This window comes from Mustela nivalis (assembly GCF_964662115.1).
Source record: "Mustela nivalis genome assembly, chromosome: 12".
Taxonomy (NCBI): Eukaryota; Metazoa; Chordata; class Mammalia; order Carnivora; family Mustelidae; genus Mustela; species Mustela nivalis.
The window spans coordinates 11,371,523-11,394,341 of record NC_139031.1 but is presented as its reverse complement, the minus strand read 5'-3'; the positions used below and the strand labels follow the sequence as shown (position 1 = coordinate 11,394,341).

General features: G+C 40.7%; 2 protein-coding genes and 1 long non-coding RNA gene across 3 annotated transcripts in view; 1 reads left to right on the top strand and 2 right to left on the bottom strand.

The window, feature by feature from the left end:
* LOC309844614 overlaps window positions 1-22,819 on the top strand; it is a 106,338-nt gene that overhangs the window by 18,975 nt on the left and 64,544 nt on the right. The window lies entirely within an intron of this gene.
* On the bottom strand, window positions 1,611-8,564 carry LOC309844613 (putative inactive serine protease 58). Its single transcript, XM_082691713.1, has 5 exons — window positions 8,264-8,564; window positions 6,988-7,144; window positions 5,212-5,462; window positions 2,281-2,417; window positions 1,611-1,888 (listed from the first exon to the last, which is right to left on the bottom strand). The coding sequence occupies exons 1-5, from the start codon at window positions 8,301-8,303 to the stop codon at window positions 1,739-1,741; spliced, it is 735 nt and encodes a 244-aa protein (XP_082547839.1). The 5' UTR covers window positions 8,304-8,564; the 3' UTR covers window positions 1,611-1,738.
* Window positions 16,248-21,091, bottom strand: LOC309845347 (serine protease 1-like). Its single transcript, XM_082693194.1, has 5 exons — window positions 20,939-21,091; window positions 18,794-18,953; window positions 17,703-17,956; window positions 17,035-17,171; window positions 16,248-16,500 (listed from the first exon to the last, which is right to left on the bottom strand). The coding sequence occupies exons 1-5, from the start codon at window positions 20,976-20,978 to the stop codon at window positions 16,351-16,353; spliced, it is 741 nt and encodes a 246-aa protein (XP_082549320.1). The 5' UTR covers window positions 20,979-21,091; the 3' UTR covers window positions 16,248-16,350.

Sequence of the window (22,819 nt, the reverse complement as noted above, 5' to 3'; positions counted from 1 at the left end):
TAAAGGGGACAAAGGGTATTGGGTAGTGAGTGAATCAGAGACAGGAAGCAGGGAGAAACTAGGAGCAAGGCTGCCTGAGAAGACAGGCAAACAGAGGGACTTGTGCTTTGGATGGCCAAGAATTACAAGAAAAGGAAACATCTTGAATTAAACTTGGCCTTAGTGTATCCCAAGTTGAGAATTTGATTCTTTTTGTTTATGTGTCAGGAAAAAATGGGCTTAGTCATAATCCAGCTTTTTTTTTTTTTTTTTAATATTTTTGCTTTGGTGGAGGAAGAAAAGCAGAGTATATCAGTGTCTTGGAAACAACCTTTCTCCCCTCCCCTGCAATCTCTACAGTTGCATGGATTCACCCCCACTCTCATGGGATGGAATGCCAAATCTCTTCCCTCTTTGTAGAGTCTTTTCTTTCCGTGTCATCATTCTCTCTAAACTCACTGACCCTCTCTGATCCCCTTTCCCTTCCTAATAGATGACTTCATATCATACTGCCACTCCCCTATTTGTGACTTCATGGCTTCTCACTGTAGACCCATACTTTTGGGTGACTTGGAATCCTTTCAATTCCATATTTTTAGATGTCTTGGTCAGTGGGTCCTGGATGGTCTACGTCACTCCACTCTATGCTAGGGCAAGAGAGAGACTGAGCATCATTCAGAGCTCTTCCCACTAGCACAGAGCTCTGCTGAAGTCCACAGCTACCACCCATAAATATATAACTCCCCTATTGTCATTGCCCAGACATTATCTAAGATCTAGATCTTTGTCTCCAGCTGTGTGCTAGACATGATCACCTCCATGTCCTTCAAGGATCTTATGTATAACATGCCTGTCTTTCCTGCTCATGATTGTGCTCTGACCCTTTACACATGAAAATATTGGTTTTCTGCATGTTTGTGAACCCTCATCTACGCAGATGTCCAAGTCAGAAACTTGGGCATTATTCCAGACACTTCTCTTTCTACTCACAGTCAATACGTGTAAACTCTACAGGTTCTGCTTCTTCACTATCTCCCAATTCAGAAATTTGATGAGGTTCTACCATAGAGTATGACACCTCCCTCTGATCCCAACAGGATAAAATCTAAATTCCTTCACCAAACAGTTCAGGCCCTTCACAATCTAAACCTTGCTCACCTATAAATAATAATCTTTTATCACATCTTGCCTCCTCCCCTGCAGACAATTTACTTTCTACCCTCCAGTATTATTTATTTAGTTATATTTTCCAGAACATGCCACATTTTTGTCCTTGCTGACTGACTTAACTGTTCCCTCAGATTTACAATATTCTCTCCTAATTTGTCTGCCTATTTGGTGAAATGCCCTCTCGCGTGACACCTGGATTTTTTTTTTTCCTCTGCTTTCCTTAAACTTACTTCTTATCTCCATTTTAACAATAGCCATAAGGTGTTATAACTGGCTGCTTGATGGCCAAGCATAGGTCATAGTCTCTCAAGTGTCCCTAGCATATGCAATGTCTGCTAAGGAGCTGACAACTCAATACTTTTTGAAAGGGATGAACACTTGACAGGCACGTTGCTACATTTCTCATCATACTGGCAGTTAAGGTATAAAGAGACTGGCGGTCAAAGCATGAGTTCTTAGTGTCTTTTTTTTTTTTAACTGAATGTTTTCTATTTGGATTCTATCCAAGAACAAGAAAGGTCAAGAGAGTTGTGAATTCAGTACAGAAATCATGAAGATGTTTCCCTGGGGGACAGAGGAACAGAGTGCCTCAGTGGGTATTAATAGTTTTCATGATCCATCTTGCATAGTGATGGACTTCTGTGAAGAACGCTTCACTTCCCAGGGTGACACTTCCTTTGTCCCAGCACAAGATTCCATGCAGCCTCCCATTGCAGATGGCTGGAGCAGCTGAGACTTCCTGCCAGAGAGAGGGAACAGGAGGTCAATGTTGCTTTGTCCTCATGGAAAAAGAATAAATTCAAAGACATGGCATATTATAGACTCAGAGGCATCTAAAGGACTAGACTCATTTTTCTTGAAAGGTAACAACCCTTTCTTCACATCCACCTAGATCTAACTTTTCTTGGTTCAAGCTTGAGCCCAACCTGAGTTCAGGCAGGAGGAGAAATGACAAATAGTTCTACCGAGAACTATAAAATGAGGGAAGAGGAATTAATGACCAACCCAAAGGCCTGGGGGGAGAAGAAAGGGACTTCAGGTCTTTTGGATGAGCACCATTTGATTTTCTACAATCACCCCTCCTCTTCATGGACCCCCTGCAATCTTTCTATCTGAAGAAAGGAAAAATACCTTGACTTTAGATATGATGTTCAAAGGTTTTCCCACACACATGATGTGTACTGCCATTCTATTTCCTACCATATTGTTGCAGTAATTGAAGGGATGAGAAGGCTGGTTTATCCACGTCAGGATGTCAGGGTCACTAACTGTGGGGAAAAAAAAGACAAATGAAGTCCACAGTTACTGTGCTTGTTACACATACTCTTGTGATGACTCCCTACTTTGTGCACACATTCCATCCTTCTGGGGGTTTCTCATTCGGTATCTATGTCAGAGCTGCAGATTCAGATCACGACGTTTTCCCTTACATCAGACAACAGATCTGTCATTCTCCGTCTCCTTGGCCTAATTCAGAAACCTTTGAAAACCCACCAGAGATTATAAATGACCATGAAAACAGACACAAACCCATTATCCCTAAGAAATCTTTATATTTGGCATCTACGTCAACTTCTTTATATTTAATCATTTAATTTTTACATTTACATTTAACCATAAAGGGAGAAACTATTTGTAATGTGTCTAAAGCTGCTTTTTTAATGAAATAGATCATTTATAAATGGATTATTTATAGGTGTGTGTATAAGGATACGAATATATTTCCCCCAAAGAAGTCAGAGTGTTCATCTCCCTCATTGTAATTGTTACTCTACTGTTAACCTCAGAATGCAAGATTTCTAACCAATATAATTCTAATCTCTGGTGGGAGAGACAAGGAGGAAGGCAACAAAAGACAGATTAGAGATTGCACAAACTAACCCTAGTGTTGCTTACAGAGCAGGATTTTTCTGATAGTGTATCAACCTGATGTCCTAAAACAGAAAGTGTCAAGTCAAAAAAGAGAGGGGAATTATGTTCAGTTTTAGGTTTTTAACCTTGAATTGAAATGTGTAGCATAAACAAGGTGAAAGTAACCAAGCACTTGAAATAATGAATTCCTAATAAACATCCAAACTCTTACACCAAAGAGCTTATAGAATTAGTTTGTCACTATGATTCTGACATGCAGAACCCATCTGATAAAACCTTTGTATGATTTTATTTTGTTTTCAAACAGTATGTAACAAATTCTTTTGTAATTACTTTGAATAAGACTTGAAACTCAAGGATAAAAATCATAAACTTCAATTTTTTCAGATAATATATTCATGGGGGGCCTGGGTGGCTCAGTGGGTTAAACCTCTGCCTTCTGCTTAGGTCATGATCTCAGGGTCCTGGGATTGAGCCTCGCATTGGGCTCTCTGCTCAGCAGGGAGCCTGCTTCCCCCTCTCTCTCTGCCTGCCTTTCTGCCTACTTGTGATCTCTGTCTGTCAAATAAATAAATAAATTCTTAAAAAAAAAAAAAAGAAAATATATTCACTTAGATTCCCAGAAATTTTCTTCTGAATTAAAAATGAAGCTGCCAAATACTGAGAATATAAAATTCCCACTTTTTATTTGTTTTTATGGGACAGATGGATTGTTCTGGGGCCATCAGTGCTGGGTGTAAACCTGATTAATGTCATGACAACTGCATCAGTGAACACAGCTTCAACAAGACAATCAATGTCTCCTTTGTAAAATCAGCCAGTCTGGGGGTATCTGGGTGGCTCCGTGGGTTAAGCCTTTGCCTTTGGCTCAGGGCATGATCCCAGTGTCCTGGGATGGAGCCCTACATCGTGCTCTCTACTCAGCGGGGAGCCTGCTTCCCTCTTCCCCTCTGCCTGCCTCTCTGCCTACTTGTGATCTCTCTCTCTCTGTGTCAAATAAATAAATAAAAATCTGTAATAAAAAAATAAAAAAAAAATCATCCAATCTGACCTCCTGCAAGATATATGCCGGAAAGTGCCAAACAATGAACAACCGCCACGCCCCTACAGATGTAAACTCCTTCAGGCCTCTGAAAGTCCTCCAATCTCTGTACCAAAAGCTTTCCCCAAACCCCATTTGGCCCAGTACTCTGCTCTGCTCAGTAAGACTGGTGTCTGCTCAGCTTTGTTCCTCCTTACTATAATCATTAATAAATTTAGCTTTATCATTTCATTTCAGGTATTGAGTGGTGGTCCCATTATCCTTTGACAATCCCTAAAGAGGGTATGACAGGTTTTTAGCAGCCCCATGTAGTAAAGACCCACCAATAACCAACAAATGCGTATGAAAGCAACTTTCTTCATAAAGTGCCCTTGGTAAAACATGCTCCTGCAGAGACTGGATTTTCTCTGCCCATGCCAAGAGAGTTCAGAGGCTGGAAGCATGCATGCCGGCAACAGGGTCTGTGGCAATTTTTCTCAGAGGTAGGTCAAGGCCAGAGACACACCAACAGTATGTCATAATCAAAATCAATGCCCCTGTGCAGGCCCTGGTGTCCACCTATGAGGGGGAGATTTGGGGGAAAGCAGTAGGTATAAGAGTTGCACTCTGTGGGTGGGAAGAGCTCCCTCAGCTACCCTCATCTCCCAGGGTCTGCTTAAGCGAATCATCATCAACATAGACTGGGTTGTCTGTGGCAGGGGATGGGAAGTGTCCTCTGTCACCTTGCTGTAAGTTTTGTTTTTGGTTTTCTCAGTGCTGTTGGATAAATTGCGTGGTGGACTTTCAGCAGCTGTCAATGAGACAGTAAGCCAGCTTCCCACAGGACACCTTGATACTGTTCTTAGGTTAGGACTTCTAGTTCCTCCACTGTTACCTGAATTCAGTTCCCTGGACTCTGGTCTTCAATATTCTAGAGATAGGGCAGTTACTGCGTGGTCCACTCATTAGTGTCAGATTGGCTGCTCTGTATCAGTCTCTGAATGATATTTCTTGGCTTACAACCTTGGTAGGATAAGGTCCTGGCAATAATCACTGTAGGGTCAAAAACATTACCTCATGGCAAGCATTCCCTTCAAGTATATCCCTCCACATTTTTTTCCCAGCTCCAAAACCTCCTCAGGATGAAGAACACAGACTCAAACACTTACGGTTTTTGTATTCATTCCAAGTCCAGGTTGGGATAAAGCAGGAATCATTAAATGTTAAGGGCTCCATAGATATGGCTATGGTCCCCACGTGGGAGTTGAGTACAGCAGGCTTGGACAGTTTTATCAGCATCAGGTCATTCTCCAGAGATCGTGCCTTGAACTCAGGGGCAGGGATAATCAATGAGTAATTCCGTATCTGCTCTTTCTTATTTCTGATGCTGGGTTGATAAACTCCCAGTCGGATTTTAATGCTGTGGAAGAAAGAGGGCAGGGTGTTGGGAAAGAGAATGTCACAGAATTGTCAGAATGGCAACAAATGTCAGAAGTGACCTCCCCAGTCATCTTCATTTTCTCTCTCGTTCCTGAAAACTGAAGTGACTTGCTTTGGTTTGTCAAATTGTACTAGTTTACGGGGTTGTTGTATTAGGGTCTAGAGCCAGTGTATATATAAAATATGGCATGTATCAGTCACCTAGAGCACACTTGGTACAGTCTAGTTTTATTATTGGTACTAAGATTTGGAAAATCTGAGTGGGTAAGTAATAGAGATGTGCCTTTACCATGTTGTCTCAAGCAGTTCTTGAGCAAGTGTATAATACCCTTCATTTCTAGATATTCTTAGGTCCTCTCAAGCCCATGTCACTATATTTGCAATGTGCTGCCTTCTTTATCATCGATCCTCAAGGCTGTTAGTCTATCAGGATTCCCATTATGATTTTCCATTGTATTTCCTGGACACATTCAAACACACCCACTTCATCACCAGGAATCCAATTGTGCCACAGATACAAGCACCATTTCCTACCAAAAACAGTTCATGCACTAGATATGGCTAAGGAAAGAATATTGAATTTTCCAACTCCCATTCTTGGAGGGGACGAACTATCTTTCCTTTGTATGTCTTATCATGTGCGGAGCAGGGGGTCCATCTGTGTTTGAATAAATGGTCTTGAATGATCAGGTGGCTGAGAACTGAGTTTTAAATGAGCCTTGTAGACTCTTGAAACTCTAAATAGGTCCCAGGTACACAGCACATTCTCATGCAGTCACAGCAGGGATGCAGATTTACAAGGGGGAGCAGGATTTTGTGCATTGTTTCCTTGTCCTTCTCCTGTTGCCTGCGTCCTGTGGCTTCTGCCTGACTCTTCCCTCACTCTGTAGGCATTCCCCTACTCACTACAGGCCACACTGGTCTTAAAGTTGGCCAAATACCTTCATTACTTCAGGGACTGTACGTACCCTCTATCTGGAATGTTCTCCCAGGCTTTATGCATTCAGCTGCCTCCTCCTCTTCCTGTTGGTCTCCTCTCTTCAATGCGGCCTGAAATGACCACCTTAACCAGAGCAGATCTCTGGTTTCATTCCTGTATGTTACAGCTTGCCATTCTTTGGTGTTTTATTTTGGGGTGTTTATTTGTTTTGGCTTACGCCCTCTACCAGAATATAAGCTTCAGGAGAGAAAATTTATTTCCATCTTGTTTCTTTGCTCTTTTCTCAGTACATTAAACAGTTCCTAGACATAGTAAATGCCTAATAATATGTTGAATGAATGGATATTATTTATTCTCCATGAGAGAGTCTCCTGATACCTTCCTATTGATCTCCTCCTAAACCACCCAAATGGGTGTTATTTTTCCTACTGAGAAGGAGATCCTCTCTCTTCTCTGCTTTTCCCGTTCCCTTAGAATGCCATTAAGGGTGGTTGGGATGCCCCCCCCAGACCTGCTTTTGTTTAAACAGATCCCTCTCAGCTCCCAGGAACAAAGGGATACTTACGGTAAAGGGCAGTGGGCAGCTGTCAGTACCCACTCAGGGTGAATGAGAGACCCCACACAGGGTTCTGATCTGGACTGCAGATAGACCATGTATGGAATAGTAAAATCTTCTGGTAAGTTCGGGTCATCATCTTTAGAATCTGTGGCCAGAATAACTCCTAAAGAATTAATAGAGTCACAGGTAGAAAGAGAGTCAAACAGAATGAGAGGCAAGAGTTGGCTAGGGTAGTTGTTCTCTGACCTAAGGCTTTTAAAGATAATACCAGGCTGAGTGAAATAAGTCAAGCAGAGAGAGTCAATTATCATATGGTTTCACTTATTTGTGGAGCATAACAAATAGCATGGAGGACATGGGAGTTAGAGAGGAGAAGGGAGTTGAGGGAAATTGGAAGGGGAGGTAAACCATGAGACACTATGGACTCTGAAAAACAATCTGAGGGGTTTGAAGGGGCGGGAGGGTGGGAGGTTGGGGGAACCAGGTGGTGGGTATTATAGAGGGCACGGATTGCATGGAGCGCTGGGTGTGGTGCAAAAATAATGAATACTGTTATGCTGGAAATAAATAAAAGAAAAAAAGATAATACCAGGGACTACAAATTATTTTAAACATCATTTTAAAAATCAGAAGGAATCATACATGTCACCAAAACTATATGCATTACAGACCTTGACACATGTCTGTGTTTGAGATGGAAATATATTAAAATTTTGTAAGACTAACTCATGCGCTGATCAGAAACCCTGATTGGCAGTGTGGTATATTACAAAAAGGGGTGGGGGGGATGCATTAGTCCTTTCAAACCAATATTTTTTTTCAAAACATTATTTTTAACTAACTTTTGCCAGATAAACAAGAAAGTCATAATTACATACCACCTGACTTTGGCAGTGAGAGAGATGGAAAGGTTCGGGGCAGGGATATAAGCCTTCTAGTGTACCCGACCTGCCTGCCTTCCCCGCACACTCCTCTGGGTCCACCTGCCCAGAGGGCGATGTGGCTGGCCAGAAAAAGTGGCAGTCCAAAAAATCCCCCACTTGAGTCTCAGGAAAGAGTGGGACAATATAGTGACTTATCCCGCCATGACCACAGGGCTCAGAGGGACTGTGAAAGCCCCCCGATGGGATAAGTCAGCAGAGGGAGTGGTTCCTTTTGTTTCCTTCCACAGTTAATTGAAAGAAATGCCCACGTTTTCCTGTCTACTCAGTTGTGGCTACCTACTTCCCCTTCTGACCCACCCCACCTATCCCTCTCCAGGAAGCCAAGGCCAGCTGCTCACCAGCTGTGCTTAGAAGAGTGAAGATGAGACAGGGCTTCATGGCAGGCACGAATCTTGCCAGAAGTGGGCTAGTTGGATCAAGCTGCAAACCGTCCCAGTCTTTAGTCCAAGTGTCCTTGGCCACGACAGCTGGACGGAAACCTTAACTGGGGCTTAGAGGAAGAAGCAAGGATCTCATAGCAGTCTTGAGACTAGCGCTGCTCAAAACCCAATTATATGATGGCCAGCTTGGCACTGTCTCTGATGCAGGGTGGAAGAAGAAGGAGCAAACCAATTCAAGCACCTGATGTCTCCTCTCTGATCACAAATCTCTCAGGAGTTTGATGTATCTGCTGACACTTTCCTTCCCTCTCTGTGACATGGCCTTTCTTTGTTGTCCCATCCTCCCTTTGTGACGGTGTCCCTCCCGGCCACACTCATTTGCCATCTCCCTTCTTCTAAAGGGTCTCTCTGCCATTCGTAGAGACTCACCAAACATTTAGATAATTTATTTAGAAATAAATTTAACAAACCATCCCTTGCTCCCCATTTTCATGAAGAGGAAGCTGTGGTCCTCATGGAAGTTATTGGCAAAATCAGGACTCAGACTGAATCTCTGGATTTCCTCTGACATGTTAAACTTCATCTGAGCCCTGTGCTCCCAGAAACAGTGACTGTTAAAAATCCTCAGAAATTTGGGTTCGGAGAAATGGCTTACCACAAAGAACTACCCTTCTGCACAGGAGTTACTAGAGACTTTAACACTTTTTCTTGTGGCTCCCATAAAACTCAGGATGACTCTTGTTTACCTGTGACAAAACCAAACACAGAACTTTCCCCTTTCACTTGCACCTGCTAAGGTGGCCAGAACTGACCCTCCCATCTCCCTGTTCTTTGTCTCATGAGTGTTTAGCTAAGCTTAGAATTCCTTTTTCCCCTGAAACTGGTTAAACACAGAGAAAACACTTTTTGTTCAGCTGACTGAGAAGTCCCCTGACTGAAACCAGTTGTTTTTGTCAACTACAAAACTCCCCACTGTAAACATGTTTATTTCTCCCTCTAGAAGTCTTAAGGCAAAACCATCCTGCTGAGACACTCTGATCTTTGGAACTGGGGTGTTCTTACTGCAATAGTCTGAATAAAATCATTCTTCTTACTTGTTCAGTTTTTATCTTTGACATTTATTACTCTCCAATGTGCTACACTCCTGTTTTAAGTTAGCCTTATATGGGAACTTAACTACCTTCCACCCCTGCAGAGATATGAGACAAATAGTGGGTTCCATCAGAGACAGTTTTCTGTCTCTGATGCATCCTTCCTTCTCTGGCTTTGGTATCAGACTCATGTTGGCTTCTTAAAATGAGTTTGGAAGTGTTCCCTCCTCTTCAACTTTTTTGGAAGAGTCTGAGAAGGATGAGTGTTAATTTCTCTTTAAATGTTCACTAGAATTTGCCAGTGAGGGTTTTCTCTGTTGGGAGATTTTTGATTACTGAGTCAATCCGTACTCCTCACTGATCTGTTCAGATTTTCTAATTATAAAGTATTTACAACAGTGAGTTCTAATGGGAAATAGGAAATGCTATGTAATGCTTATTAAATGAAATGACTATGACTTTAGTATCTCCACATTTTCCAGGCTTCTGGGGATGCCTTTCTTTCCCAATGTCCAAATATTTCTGTGAAGTCCTATATAGTGGTGAAGAGCATGGACTCTGGGGTCTAGCTTCTAGGATTTGATTCCTGGCAGCAAGACTCATGGCTGTCTTACATTGAAGAAAACTGTTGACATCCTAAGCTTCATGTAAGGAGGAATATTCATGCCTATTTATTGGATAGTTGTGAGGTTTGAATATTACTTGAAAGTATGTAGACATATTGAAAAAACTTAATAAGTACTGGTCGTGATGATATTGATGATTGTATTTTTCACCTCTGCCACAAGGAGGAATGAATCCTGAATACTAAGAAGGACTAAACATTCAGTATGTCTCTGGTTCACAGAATTGGGATTTTGACTCAGCCCTATCCTGGGCATGCTTCTCCTAAAGTCAGCGATTTGAGGCTGTTGAGCACCATGAGGGCATCTGGAGCACAGGTGTCCACAGTCTACTATAGCTCTCTCCCCCAAAATAAATTACTTTGCCCTCTTATTGTAACTGTGTTTGGCTCGTGACACACAGTGACGAATGTGAGACTCTGAACAGATGTGGGAGGATGAGGGTGGAGCCGGTCCATAATCCCAGCCTGTCCTGCACTGCACTCATTCTCAGCTGGCTTCCTTCTCAGACATGAATGTGGGTGATGGGACTTTTATAAGGTGGTAAGGGCTACGACTAAGTTTTGTGAAGTAAACAGCCTGGGAATTTCACTGAAAACAAACAATATATCTGTTCTGTAAAATCTATTATATGTTTATTGATAAAAATATAGGGGAAAAAACAGCAGAAATATGAAACAACAATAAAAACTCACTAATTATAACTCCACTTAGCGTTGTCCACTGTTAGCACGGCCAGCATTGCAATACTTTTGGCTCGACCCATTCTTTATAATTTTCACTCAACAAAAAATTGTTAATAATTTTTGACTTTTTAAAAAAAGAGCAAGCAGTTTAAGGTTATCAGCACTATTGAGAGGAGGGTACAGAGATTTCCCATATACCCTGTAGCCTTCCCCATTACCAACATCCCCACCAGAGTGGTACTCTTGTTACAAAGGATGAGGCTACACTGACACATTATTACCCATCAAAGTCCATAGTTTAGTATGACTTGTGTCATTAGAGTAGCATATAGAGTATTTTCACTGCCCTAAAAGTCCTCTGGGCTCTGCCTGTTTATGCTTTGCCTGACTTCTGACCCTTGGAAACTGCTATTCTTTTTATTGACATCATAATTGTGCCTTTTCCAAAATGTCTTATTGTTAGAATCATACAATATGTAACTCTTTCAGTTTGCTTCTGTCCCTTAGTGATATGTACTTAAGTTTCCTCCATGTCTTTTTGTTGCTTCATAGCTCATTTCTTTTTAGCACTGAATCATATTCCATTGGCTGGATGTCCCAGAGTTTATTTATCAATTCACCTACAGAAGAGCATCTTGGTTGCTACCAAGTTTTGCCAATTACAAATAAATTTTCTATAAACATCCATATGTAGCTTTGTGTGTAGAGACAAGATTTTATCTCGATTGTTGGATCATATGATAAGACTATGGTTAGGCAGAGTCCATAGCTGAGATGGGGTACAGATAAACGATGATTAGACTGAGCTACTCAGAATACATGACTATCTCCAAGATTAAGTAAAGACTTGTATTTCTCTCCGTTAAATGAGACAGAACTTCTTAAGTGACCTTTAAAAGTACAACTAGAATAATACCAAGATAGTAACTAAATATATTTATTTTTTAAAGGCCTTTGAAAAGTTGGGGCTCCTGATGGCTCTGTTGGTAAAGTATCGGCCTTCAGCTCAGGTCATGATCCCAGGAACCTGGGACTGAACCCCAGGTCAGGCTCTTTGCTCAGTGGGGAGTTGCTTCTCCCTCTCCCTCTGCCTTCCACTCTGCCTGCTTGTGCTCTCTCTGTCAAATACATAAACAAATACATACATATGTACATAAATGAAATCTTTAAAAGTATAACTAAAGGCTTTTAAAGTTTTAGTTTGATACCAAAATCACTTGCTATAAAAGATGAGTGACGATAATAGTTTACCTTTAAATAATGAATTAAATAAGATTTCTAGGATTAAAAAGGCTTCTATCTGTCTTATTAAAGCAAATTTTCTCCAATGAATTCATCTTGAGCATGTGCTGAAGTTCTTTGCTTGTTAATGGAAAAACCAACAAGTGGCTTATGGTGTGTACTAATACGAAGTAAACTTTCACAAGCCTATCTATCCTATATGGGAAAAAATATTTATGGAAAGCTATCTATCCTATATGGAAAAAAAATACTCAAGGAGCTGCACTTCTATGTGCAGATATTGCTTTCTTTTACATAGCTACAAAAGGTCATAACCATGAGGCTGACAGTTGAAAGCCATCTCAGAGTTCTCAGGAGAAAGTGATAGGTAACTGAACTTGTCTGTACTATGATTAGACATAGCAAGGAAAAAAAAAAAAACACCTTTGACTTTAGGTAGTTGTTTCTAATATCAGATTGTTACCTCTTTATATATTTCCTTAGTTTTGCTCCAAAGATACCATGTCGTTCCTGGATCTTATGGAATTATGAATTAAGGATTTATTTGTAGTAAATATATGTCGGTGAGAGATATCTCTTCTGACTCTATAAAGTGGCTTATTTCAAATTACAGTATGTTTTCATAAGTCTTTAAAAAAAACAAGATCTAGTTATTTATTTTAGAGCAAGAGAGACAGAGCATGAGATGGGGCAGAGACAGAATTAGAGGGAGAGGGACAATCTTCAAGAAGATGACCCACTAAGCCCGATGCGGGGCTCGATCCCAGGACCCTGAGTTCATGACCTAAGGCAAAAAAACAAGTCAGCTGCTTTTCCACCCGAGCCACCTGGGAGCCCGTGTTTTCATAGGTCTTTTTATGTGTTTCTTTGATTACAATGTTCACCCTTAAACAACATGAGCTTGAACTGCATGGGTTCACTTATTTGTGGACTAGTTACAGTACAGAACTGCAAGTAAATTTTCTCTTCCTTATGATTTTCCTTAAAAAATAAAAAAAAAAGCTTTATTTATTCACTTGACAGAGAAAGGGTGAGAGAGTCCAAGCAGGGGAGAAGCAGTGGAGAGGGAGGTGCAGACTCCCTGCCTAGCAGGGAACCCCAACGTGGGACTCGATTGCAGAACCTACGGATCATGACCTGAGCCAAAAGCAGACGCTGAAATGACTGAGCAACCCAGGAGTCCCTCCTTATGATTTTCTTAAAATACTTTATCTCAACTTTACTGTAAGAGTATAGTATATACTCCATATAACATACCAAATATGTGTTAATCAAATGTTTATGTTATCAGTAAGGCTTCTGGTCAACAGTAGGCTATTAGTAGATAAGCCTTGCAGAAGTCATAAGTTACACAAGGATTTCTGACTATGCAGGATGTTGATGCCCCAAACCTCATACTGTTCAAACATCCACTGGAGTTTAGAAGCAGGTCTGTGCCTTCCAGTCAGCCTCCCCTTTATCCAGTTTCTCTTCCTGCAGCATTTGCATGGAACAGCAATCTATTCAGTCTTATTTGTTTTCTGATTACCCAATGAGAATACATACACCGTGAAGGTAGGGTTTTGCCTATTTTCTCCTGTTGTATCTTTAGTGCATTTTTAAAAGTGTTGGCCCATGGTAGGTTTTCAGTAAGTATTTGTTAAGTGGTTGAATAAATCAACAGAATAGTTACATTGTTTCTACTGAGGGATGTGCCAGGTTTATTTACTCAGTCCTCTGTTAAATGGATATTTGAGTTGTTTCTGGGTTTTCAGGATTTCACAGACAATATATCGACAAGCACCCTAGATTACTCTAGTGGAGACTGTGGCCTCCTCCTTTCCATCCACACCCTCTCCTCTTGGTGACTAGTCTTACAAATACTCAGTTAACCAAACACACACCATGTAGGCCTAGATTCTTGCAGCATGAAAAGCCCACCCCTTGCTCTGATGCCATGCCAGATCACTTCCTTGTGAATTAATTAGCATAATCCCATTTGATTATTGGCTCAGAGTTGTGCAAATGACCAGATTCAGATAAAAACATACAATATGATGATGTCTGCTGGGGCTATCTGGGAAAGACAGTTTCTAGATCTGGTGGGAGCAATTTTGTTTATCTCTTTCCCTGGATTCAGACTAGAGAAAGTAGGGCCCTGAGGGCTTTTTGATCACAAGGCTTAATCCCTAGGATAAAGTGACAGAAATGACAGTAAATGAGAGTAATGCACAGGGCAGAGCCAGGAGTAAATTGGGTCCTTGACATTTTCGCACTGCTGAATCACAACATCGCTGAAGCTTTCTTCATTTCTAAGAGTCCATTAATGCAAGACCTAATGAGCTGGATATTCTAGTCCTTGCAACCGAATGACTTCTAAATGCTACCCTCCCATGTATGCTTTGTTTTGTTTTTACATGCATGTTTTATTAGGATAGAGTTCTAGAAGTGAAGCTTCTGGGTCAGAGAGTGCACAGATTTTACAGTTTAATGTAAATATACAAATTACAGAGGGTTAGATTTTAAAAAGAGACAGAAAGTGACAAGAGAAGCTAAAAAGGGACTATAGAATGGTATTAAGAAGTGGGATTTTTTTTTTTTTTTCCCGTACTTCTCTTCAGGCCTGCCCTGATCTCTCACCGTTTATCTGTCTCACTTAGCCGGCCAGGTCTCTGAATCTGCCCTCTACTTGGGCACAGGTGGGTAGGCCTATACTGATGGTGGCGATGGAGTGGAATAGAAAGCATTTCAGAGGAAACAGGAGAAACGTTCAGCTCATTTGTTTTTGCACAGAGGCCTTGGGTGTTTAGCTAAGGTAGATCTATAGCTACCTATTTTAACAAAGAGGAGTCATGTATGAAATTAATTTAGACTCTATGCAAACATAAAAGCAATTCAATGAGAAATATGGAAATAAGACAGGACAGCTTAGTTATGATCAAATAGTTAGAAGACTTTAATGTAAAAAAAAAAAAAAGGAATTTGGGCTCCATCCTGGTGGCACTGACCAGGCAATATTAAGGGCTCAGGACTGTTCCCTATGAACACGCCATCCAGAGTTACAGAAGAATAGAGATTTAGTAGTGAGGTGTGTACCTTCCCATACTCTCCTCTTCCAAGATACCCAGTATGGACTGCATGACTGTGTCCCTCCACCAAATGTATGTGCTCAAACCCTAATCCACAGTGGGATGGTATTAGGGGGCAGGGCCTTTGCAAGCTTTAGATGAGATCATAAAGGTGGAACCCCTGTGATGGGATTAGTGTCCTCATAAGGAGAGACTAGAGCCCTCTCTCTGCCCTGTGAGGACCCAGTGAGAAGGCCACTGTCTACATGCCAGAAGTAGATCAATGGCACCTTGATCTTGGACTTCCCAGCCTCCAGAACCATGAGAAATTAGTTGTGGTTTAAGCCACTTCATCTATGGCATTTTTAACAGTCTAACCCGACTAAGATAAGATCCCTCCTTCACCTTATTAAGGAGGTTTGGGAACACTTCTCCCTTTCAAACCTCCTCCACCTGCTCCAGTGTTTCCATGCTCAGATCCCATGATATCTTTTTCCTGGATCCATACTGCATATGCACAGGAATCCTGGGCTACGACTTGTACTCCAAGCCAACTCTGTAGCCAAATCTTCTATGAACTTGGTGTAATAGATCTATTTCCTACAAATATACGTGCATTTGCACTTCCTTTTTCTTAGAGTTCAAAATACTACATTATTTGGCCTGAGATTTGGGAGGCTGGTGGTGGAAGAGAGGCACAAATTACCTGCACACATCATGGCTATTATAGCAATAAAACCCTATTGGGAAAACAAGAAAGATCTTAGAGAACTGGAACACATAGGTCAGTAAAACCTAGGAGAATGCAGGAAATCAGTAATCTATAAAAATTTCTCCACCTGGTGGTTTCCCTCATCTAGTCTCATAGAATTTCAGATAGATTAGAGCACAAAAGAAGACTGTGGTGTCATAGCGTGGCAATGCATCAGCAATCAGAACAACTGGACCTAGTCTCCACCTGGCTATGAGTTTGCAGAAGGACTTGGGCAGTTGAATTTCACTTTCTGCACCTTGGTGTCATTCTCTGTTCAAAAATGTGATGGTAACAGTGACCTCTAAGCTTATCCATGCTTATACCTAGCAGATAGTAGGTGATTACTAAATTCATTCTGAGCAGGCATAATGAATCACGCTATAACCTCTCCAATTCATTCCTTGTGTAATTGTTCAATTCCATGTCTACCCTCTTAAGCAGCAGAGAGTTTGGAGAGAAAGTTCATAAATACAAAGCAAGGACAGTTCTTGGACACATGTGATGTGGAATATACATTTTTATTTTAGATACAGTTTCAGGCATCATTGGAAGTGAAATTGTCCTAGAGAATGGTGCATAGAGCAGTACACGTGCTTACATGCTTAGTTGGCAGCAATGGTCTCCTGAATCCAGCTCACGTAGTTGCAGACCTTGGTGTAGACACCAGGTTTGCCTTTTAGAGCACAGCCAATGCCCCAGGAGACAATGCCCTGGAGCTCTCCGTTGCAGACCACAGGGCCACCAGAGTCACCCTGTGCAAGAAGGAAGAGGCAGTAAGAACTCCCAACTATGCCAAAATGGGATAAAGGCAAAATGCAATTTCTCCATTACCCTGGTTCTCTTTTCCCAGGTTGCTAATTCTCTAGGAAGCACCTTCCCTTCCCTTGGAAATCCAATTCTCAATCTCTGACTGCATGCCTCTCCTTTCTTCTCCCTCCTCCTAGTTCTGCTCTTTTCTTAGTTGCAGGCATGCAGGACCAAGAAGAGGTGAGGACTGATGAATGCAATGCTGCCCAGCTACTTGTGCCTTTTTTCAGAAAGCTTCCTTCTACAATATTGCTCCTCAGCAGGGCTCCTAGATGTCCTGTTTGTACATCATCTTCTGTGTATCTTTTTACTCTTGGTCCTAGCCATTAATGTCTCAAAAAGAAAATTAATCTTGATCCCAAATCTGTCCAAGGTCCCTTATAAGCCATCCCTAACACAGCTTTTCAATCTGTGTTTTGGGGAGGGAAACTTTGTGGAATGGCATGATGTTTGACTGGAAGGTATGCAAAGAAACTGACCTGGCAAGCATCCTTTCTACCCTGCATGTAGCCCAGACAGATCATGTTGCTGCTGATCCTCCCAGGGAAGGCATCGCGGCAAGTGCTGTCAGAGAGGATGGGAGCTTGAAGACACTGCAGGTCATCAGGAAAATTTTCTGATGGGCATGAGAGCAAAAATGGAAAAGTATTTCCCACAGGAATCCTGGAAATTTTCTTTCAATCTCCCCGCCCCCCCCCCCGTCCCTCCCCACCCTCGCTACTCTCTCAGATTGCCAGTATCTTCTATTTTGAAAGAACAATTGTTATCTGGAATGACTTCCAAACAGTTTTAATCAACAAGTTGTTCTCTCTGACGTTAGCATCAGTGACTACAGATCTTAAATCTAGAGACTCTTTCTCAAGCAGGTCTCTGCTTTAGGCTGTACCAAGTCCCTCTGTTGTGCTTACCTCCTCAGTTTCTACTTCTTTGCAAATCACTAATCACATTTCAGTTGAATATCTGCCATCTTTATCATGGCTCATTTTTGCTGTGTTTCCAGAAAAAGCATCTTCCTAAGATTCCATATATCTACAAACCATCCTCTGGGAAACTTGCCTTGAGTGACAATTTAGACTAACTGAACCTCTATATGTCCTTCACTTCTAGGATTTCCAGACTTGGTGCTTTTGTTCCAGGTGACACTTACCCCCAAAACTCCAGGTATTCCCCCAGCCAGAGATGAGGCACTGGGTATCAACATCCGCACAGGATTTTGGCAGAGAGATAGTAGACACACGGGAGTTGAGGGTGGCAGGTGAGCTCAGTTTAATCAGCATGATGTCATTATCAAAGTTTTGTTCATTGTATCTGGGGTGGCGGATGACCTTGGCTGAATTGATGAATTGCTCATCACCCTCAACAATTGCGATGTTGTGTTCTCCCAGATGCACCTGGATTTGGCTGGATTAAAGGACATAAAGTTCTTTAAGGACAACTTGAGCTTTTCCCCTTTCCCAGTTCACTCCAGTCATGAACATCAGCATGCACGCTATACTCTGCAAGCATTTCCACACATAGAAAATTGTGCATTAAGGCAGCTCTACCCGACATGGTGCAGGTGATGGTAACTCTTACATGGGTGTCCCGACCACTACAGACTCACAGGCCCACCCTCTTGTTAGAAAGTTAAATATGTTTAGTTCCCAAGACTAAGTGATGCCAATAATATGATGGCAGGTGGAACAGGAATTTGGAGGTGACTCCTCAGTACTTGCTACTCCTCCTCTGGTTGAGATTACATATTATTATATATTGAGATTACATATATTATATATTGAGATTACGTATTATTCTGGGAAGATGCACCAGGAATCAGAGATATGACAAAAATTTAAGGGGGCAGAATGAACTGTGTTTATTTTCAATCTTGTACTGGAAGCTTCATGTGGATTATTTCCTCCATATGCCTTTTTACCCCCCTGGTTGAGCTGTAATGATTAAGAATATTTATGGATTCATGTTCTTAAGCTAGTTCTAAGTATTCCTCATCACTCACTAGTTCCTCCCACCCCATGTCTTCAGTACCATCATTTGGAAGGACATCAGGGAACTCTAAGTTTACCTTTCCATGTAAAATTCCCTCCATGCATTATTCAGTACCTGGGAGGAATGATTAGCCTCCTAGATCTGAATGCCTGACCCTCAAGCATAACTATGTAGTTTGCCCTGAGTGTTCTTTGGCAGTGCTTGGGCATGAGTTGATCTGAAAGAACAGGGAGGTGAGGACTGGTTACTTACGGCCTGTAGCAGTGAGCTGCGGACACCACCCACTGGGGATTGATGAGGGAGCCACCACAGAAGAAGTAGCCCAAGTTCAGGAACACCTGGTAGGGAACAGAATTCTTCTGACAGGTGTAGCCCCCAACGATCTTGTCATCATCCTCAATGGGGACAGCAACTGACAAGGAAAAGTGGAAACTTTTAAAATCAGTTAAACAGATCAGATCTATCTTGTAGTTTCCACTTACCGCTAAGTTTTTGCAGATGAGCCAGAAAAGAGAAGATGTTTTCCTGTCACACATAATCAGGAAATGGTGATAGCATAATTGTTACATTTTATTTTTTCAAAATCTCATTATTCTATTTTTAAAACATACCCAACATATACTATTATAAGTATCTAATTTTTAAATTTATGCTTTAAATTTGATAAACATACTTTTTTTTAAAATGTATACACTACACCCTCACACACACAAAAACACACCTGGATCAGAGACTCTTGATGTAATAAATGCCCTGAACATTACTAAGGGTATAAAGAATACTTTTCAAACAAAACTTTGCTCAACCGTCACACAAATAGATTCAATAAAGTTTGCAGTAGCCATGCTTAAGTTTATTTATGATAGTTTGTATAGAGTAGATAACCCCATGACATAGCACAAAGGAACCTTTTAGAAGCCATCTAAGAATGTTCCAGCCTAGAAGGAATTGGGAGTTTTGTACTCTTGTTCCCCCAGTTTTTCTTTTGGTTCTTGCCTCAAATTTTCATGACATGATTTAACAGAATATTATATTGTTTCCTTTCCAACATTTCCCCTTATCTCCATTTTCTTTCTAACATTTTAAAATTTATCCAGCATTCTAAAATTTGCCCACTGAATTATTAAGATTTGTATGGCTCCCAAAGTTAATGATTGTATTATACATACCCTATTGTTGAAGTATTTTAAAGTAATTTTGGGGAAGATATTTCTACATGTATAGACTAATGCATTGAATTTATACTCATCCAATTCAGGAAAGTTTCACTATAAGATTTGTATAAAATTCAGTAGTATGAAAAGCCAGAAATAGACATTTTTCTTTCTTCTGATGATTAAATGATACGTTATTTTTCACCAGAGAGATTTCATTAGTGAGGATGTTGTAAAACCCAGCCCCTAGCTTTCATTCATGAGAAATGAAGTAGCTTCACTTGTCAAGATCCCTGTGAAGATGTCTGTTGGTATAGAGGAGACTCTGGCTTTGACCTTCATAGCCTCTTCAGTGAGCCCAAGATTAGTCACTAGTCCCAATTTTATCTCCCAATGATTAACTTCAAATGCTTAGAAAGGTCAAAACAACATTTCCTTAATGTTAACTATCCTTTCCTCTTATCTCTTTCTCCATAGATTTTACCTTGAAATTCAGGGCAATTTCTGTCTCTTTATACTTTCTGCACTAATTACTCTTGCTCACTATCATCTTTCCCCCACAAGGGAGATTGAATTATGTATGAAGTTTTGTAGAACTGTAGTCCCTCCCCTTATGCTGGTTTTGGTTATTCTTGGTTAACCAGAGTCAGGAAGCAGATGATCCATTTTCTGATGTATCTTCTGAAGGTCATTACTCACCTAAAACCACATCACAATTCCTGTAACATTTACCCCACTTCATCAGGACAGGTAGGCATTTTATCATCTCACATGAGATGAGAAAGATGAGTACTCATGATGTACTGTGTGGTCACTAACATAACACAATAATTAAAAAAAAGGTGAATACAGTACAATAAGATATTTGAGAGAGACAGAAAAACATTGTCACATATCTTTTATTATAGTACATTGTTATAATTGTTCTAAGCTATTATTAGTTTTGTTGTTAATTCCTTCCTGTGCCCAGTTTGTAAATTAACTTTTAACATCGGTATGTATATGTGGTGAAAAAAACATAGTATATATAGAGTTCAGTACTATCTGTGGCTTAAGGCACCACCTGGGAGTGGATGTCGGGACCACAGAATATAAGGGACTACTATATACACTGTCATTTCAATATTTTAAGCTTCTTGAGTACAAAAGTTTCTATTCCACATTCATTGTTGTCGTTCAGAGTACAAACTGCAAACAAAAATATCAGGGACACACACAGAATTACTTCTTATTATAGACTCACCAGCGGCTCCCAGCAGGGCAAGGAAGATGAAGGTCTTCATGGCTGCTCCCTAGAACTGGACTGGGGAGTGTGACCAACATCTCTCATCCACAGCTATTTATACCTCCTGGTCTGACATCAACACCCATGGCCATGGGTGCCAGAAAACTGATTTTGTTGGAAACTCACTGATCCAAGTTTAGAATTGAATTCTGTGAAAAACTGAAGATAATTCAGTATCAGATTTAAACATTAGCTTTTGTCTACTTTTCCAGAAGGTTATGGGAATGGAAGTAATAAACCCACCTGGTATGATTTGTTCCCCATAACAGAGAAATAAGTTGGAGTAAGTTCACAGAAGGGGGCTACGGGTGTCCTGTATACCAGACAAAATTCTTAGATACTTGGTTGTCTCAATTGTGAACTTTTATCTTGAGGACCAACCAACTTGAACACTATTCTCTCAATGTTTAATTAATATTGGCTCTTTAACAATTATATAATTTTTCTGTGGTATCTCTGGTCTTGGATATCCATGTTACCTTTTCATTATTAATAGGGACACCTTGTTTCCTTGAGAAAAAAAAATTATTCTGAATTGAAGCTATGATTGGTTTAGACAGAAGAGTGAAAGAATCACTTACATTTATTAGAACTTACTGTATATTTTACATATATAAAACATTGCATATATTAATTTAGTAATTCTTATTACAGCCCTAGAAGATACCTATTACTATCCCCACTTTACATGTGGGAAAACTGAGGCATACAAAATTGCAAGGACTTGACCAAAACCACATAGCAAGTATACAGTGGGGTCAGGATTCCAACCCAGGAAATCTAGCTTCAGAATCTCTTTTTAACTGCTGTACAGCACTTCTTTATTAAGTTTGCCACTTTCATATGGACAGCATGATAATGCAGAAATCTTGTCCAATGATAACGGAATTCAAATTTATGGATTACTTCTTATGTGTCAGGCATTGTGAATCGGATTTATATACATCATTTCTTTCAATCCCTAATAAATGTTCTAATTTTTACCATTTTATAAATGGGGAGGATGAAGCGTAGAGAAATTACATGTTTTGCTCAGTTTTATATACTTTAGTGATCAACACAACATTCAAACTCAAGCAGCCTCATTTCTGAGGCCATGGCCTTCTGCATGATTGATGCCATAATCATATTTAAGGAGAACAATCGGAACTTGATCAAATTAAAGGATGCCTCTAGTGAGCAGATAGAATTCTTAGAAAAATCTAAGAAATGTGTTCCTGGAGCAGGAGTTGTCATAATTAATGAGGCATGGCAGAAACTTCCAGAATAAGTGAATCTCAGGAAGAACTAACCTCTAGCTGCATAGAACCAGATTCTCCTCCTACATATCATAATGACCTACCAGGATGTTATGTCTGTTTTAGCAAATCCTCCCTCCTGAGTAGATTGTTTCTTTTACATTTGAAATGTTGCTGATAAAAAGATGACTAACTAGAAGGCAGGACTGCATTTGGGACCAGGTAATTCTATGTTGTGGGGAACTGCCCTGCACTCTATAGGATATTTATCAGCATCTCTTGCCTTAGTTACAAGTACCACTAGCCCTTCCTCCCAGTTGTGATAACCAAAATATCTCCAGACACTGGTAAATGTTCCCTCAGGGTCAAAATCATCCCCAGCTGGAAACAACTGATCTAAGGAGAAAAGATGGGCAAAGCAACTCCTAAGGCCATAGTCATGGGAACGTGCCTCAAATGTTAGGACAAGGTAGGCTCTCATTAACTACTAAATGAATGGCACATAAGGCAGGGATTCACCCTTTTCTTATCCCAAATATCTCAGAAATCCTGATGTATCTGCTGATATTTTCCTCCCCTCTCTGTGACATGGCCTTTCTTT

Coding starts and splice junctions, on each gene's coding strand:
- LOC309844613 (XM_082691713.1), bottom strand. CDS start 8,303: ATGAAGCCCTGTCTCATCTTCACTCTTCTAAGCACAGCTG. Junction 7,145..8,263: donor CACTCTTCTAAGCACAGCTG/GTGAGCAGCTGG, acceptor TTAATTCTTTAG/GAGTTATTCTGGCCACAGAT. Junction 5,463..6,987: donor GCTGCCCACTGCCCTTTACC/GTAAGTATCCCT, acceptor TTTCTTCCACAG/CATTAAAATCCGACTGGGAG.
- LOC309845347 (XM_082693194.1), bottom strand. CDS start 20,978: ATGAAGACCTTCATCTTCCTTGCCCTGCTGGGAGCCGCTG. Junction 17,957..18,793: donor GCAGCTCACTGCTACAGGCC/GTAAGTAACCAG, acceptor CCTTTAATCCAG/CCAAATCCAGGTGCATCTGG. Junction 17,172..17,702: donor GAATACCTGGAGTTTTGGGG/GTAAGTGTCACC, acceptor CATGCCCATCAG/AAAATTTTCCTGATGACCTG.